The sequence below is a fragment of the Lycorma delicatula genome, chromosome 3 (genome assembly GCF_047948215.1).
Source record: "Lycorma delicatula isolate Av1 chromosome 3, ASM4794821v1, whole genome shotgun sequence".
Lineage (NCBI taxonomy): Eukaryota > Metazoa > Arthropoda > Insecta > Hemiptera > Fulgoridae > Lycorma > Lycorma delicatula.
In genome coordinates, this window is record NC_134457.1 from 129,627,153 (window position 1) to 129,630,343 (window position 3,191).

General features: G+C 29.0%; 1 protein-coding gene across 6 annotated transcripts in view; it reads right to left on the minus strand.

Moving 5' to 3' along the window:
* The window catches only part of Trpm (transient receptor potential cation channel, subfamily M), a 747,840-nt gene that overhangs the window by 12,965 nt on the left and 731,684 nt on the right, over window positions 1-3,191 (minus strand). For 4 of the 6 annotated variants that reach the window (XM_075360566.1, XM_075360569.1, XM_075360568.1 and 1 more), the window contains one exon: window positions 2,341-2,397. The exons of the other annotated variants lie outside the window; for them this stretch is intronic. In XM_075360566.1, coding sequence (XP_075216681.1) covers window positions 2,341-2,397 — 57 coding nt within the window. The remainder of the gene's footprint in view (window positions 1-2,340; window positions 2,398-3,191) is intronic. 6 annotated transcript variants of the gene reach the window in all.

Genomic DNA, 3,191 nt, shown 5'->3' on the forward strand with positions numbered 1-3,191 from the left:
TCGATGTTACTTTTAACTCGTTTCATCACATTTTCTGTCACCAACTTAATGATATCTTTACATTACTTGTTGGGAGCAGCATCATTAAGAATTACAGTGATCAATTCATCACATGTGTCTACTTTTTGCTCATATGACTCACAATTAATTCATCCCCATACACAGTAATTTTAGGGAATAAGGCTCATCAAAGTGGTCAATTTACTGGCTCCCTAAGTCGAATCCATTTACCAGTAAATTTTTCATATAAGAATTATATTACTTCATTTGTGAAATGTGATAATGTTCCATCAAGTTTATAATACATTTCAATTCGTTTTGCCAATAAGAAATTTGCAAGCACATAAGAAATACATTGTTTAAAAATTTCAAATAATTTCTTCCTGTGACACATTTTTTTAGTATGAAAGGATCTATTAATTGGTTGACAATTATGCCACACCAAACATTCACTGAAATTGTAGCTGGAACTTTAATTCAACTACAGTAGGTGGATTTTCTTTAGCCACTGATGTGAATTTTGTGAACACACAAAATTTATGTCAGTTGTAACACACAACAGTTTATGCCATTATGGCTAAAAAGTAGCTTCATTTGAAAATAGTATGAATGAAATTAAGAGGTAATTATTGTTAATCCATTGACAAATAAAAGTCATTTGTCACAGTCACTAAGCTGTACGTATTGAACATGACAAGTAGTCAGTCTGTGAGCATATAATGTCCTGTAATCTGTACTTTGTGAATGTTGAATAGTGTAGAAAATCTTCTCGTTATAGGACTAACTACACCTCCTGAAGAATGTTTTCCCTTTCATCATGTACCGGTTGATATCCAGATTAATCATGAGCACTTTGAAGTGTACCATTCTCACAAAGATTATTAAAAATTCTATAAAATACATTACTGTTGGAACTATTTGTCCAAGAACTATGTACATAAAAGTTGATTTTTTTTTGTTTTTCATAAACGTATTACATTACTTTCCTCATATTAAATTCTCTACAAGTTTTGATAATAAAATTTACAGATTTATTAGTTATTTAACAAAATTATTGTACTTCAAACCCAAAAAAAATGTACTTTTTGTCACTGAAATTTTCTCTTTTTCATGGATACCATGAAAAATACAGGAGATACATTTCCAGGACCTACCTTATTCAATTTTTCTGGTTAAAAAACATAAGTAACCATGAAGTTTGCCCTTTATATAATGCCTTAAAAATTTTAGTATGACCTCATTTCACTGAGGGAAGTGAAATCTGGTGAAATTTTTCACTAGCCATCACTCGATAACAAAGCAGTCTTGGACATTTGTTTGTATGAACATTTTTCCTTATTTCGAGCTTTATAACCAGTACCAAAATTATTTCCCTTTCTTCCTGAGTTACCTATATATATATATATATATATATATATATATATACATAGGTGATTCAGGAAAGTATACAATTTTATTGAAATAACACTGTACATAATTATACATTATCATAACCTTACAAGAACTATAATATTCAAGGCCTGCAAAACACACACAAAAAAGTTTTACATTATTTTGTAACATAGGACCCATGAGGCAAAATTATCAAACAAAAACTATGCAGTTCATTGCAAGCAAGTAAAACACAACTGTAGCAAAAGCATATGCCAACAAATGCAATTTTTATCCGCATTCTATGAGTCATTATTTTTTGTTAAAAAAATGTTTACTTCCATGTAACTGTAGCTGGTACTAAAAGGAGGTGATGTGGAATAAAAACACTCAAGAAATAAAAGGAATTTGAATAGTGGGATTATGTATTTAATATGGATAAACAGGTAATTTTCATAAGGGTACTTTGAATTTGGCAGTGAAAAATACATGATGCAACTGATATGGGCAAAAGCAATTCTAAGAGCAGAGCAGCAGTAGCACGACATCAGCAATGATCTGCAGCTCTTTATAAAAATAATTCAGCATAATTATAATAATAATTCTACACTTTGCAAAACTAATAATCTAATATTCTACACATATTTGCATACTAACAGAGCTAAATGTCAAAATGGTGTGCAGTTGGGTCATGTCTTAAAATGTGTTAAAAACAGCATGCCAAACACATTGATGTTAGGTATGTCGTTTTCTTTTTAATATTTAATTGAGCAAGAGGATGAATAACGTTTGATGCATTAATGATTATTATGCATGTGACTATGATCAGTATGATTTAAGTATAAAATATTATTCACCACTCAATTTAAGCAAAAATATTAATTGGTTAACTAATTGCCTTCAATCTTGGGTCCACTGAATACCACTTTCATAACGTATTTTAAATATTAAAACAGATTACTGTTGTACCAGGTAAAGTTCATAGATCTCGATGAAGACTGATTCCCCTCATTCTTCATATTCCGTCTGAATTGAAAAATAAATAAAATAATGACTTTTATTATTACTCCTATGAATTATTAAGATATTCTTTTTAGCCTAAGTTTATCACATTTACTTATATACTTCACTTAATATATCTCTTAACATTAAATTAAAATATAAAATGTTCACAGTTGTTAAGCAAAATCTTTTAAATGACACTTATGTGGTTTTCAGGAATATATAGTATAATTATAATATTAAAATAATAATGATAAAACATAAATAAATTAAACAAAATCTAGATTTTTACACTAAATAAATATGCTGATACCAACTATTGTCAGAAATAAACAAATAATCAAACATGCAGGATATATAATAATATACCTTCTGGCAAAAGTAAGTTTATAAGAGTAAAAATTTTAACCGAAACTAAAATGTTTAGCTTAAGATAGCACATTACATGAATTTTAGCATAATCAGTGCATCTAGAGAAAACACATCTTGTAACCATTATAAATTTTGAGTAAAATAGGTTCATAGGGCTTAATTAGTTGGTTTTATACTTTTTATTTTATAAATTTTTTATTACGTCGACGGACAATTTTAAAACGTAAGGTTAAATGGATTTATTCAGAGAAGACTGATTGTGGCACAATCAGTCTTCTCTGAATTTCTACATGTGAGTCAGAAGAAATGAATCACGGCATGATTCATTTCTTATAGCACATTCTTTCTAAAAATAAAATTTTATCGTAATATGACATCATGCTTGCAATGGGAGTAAACTTTTCCCACAGAAAGCGTTACGTTAGTGTGTGTACACGCATTCACAC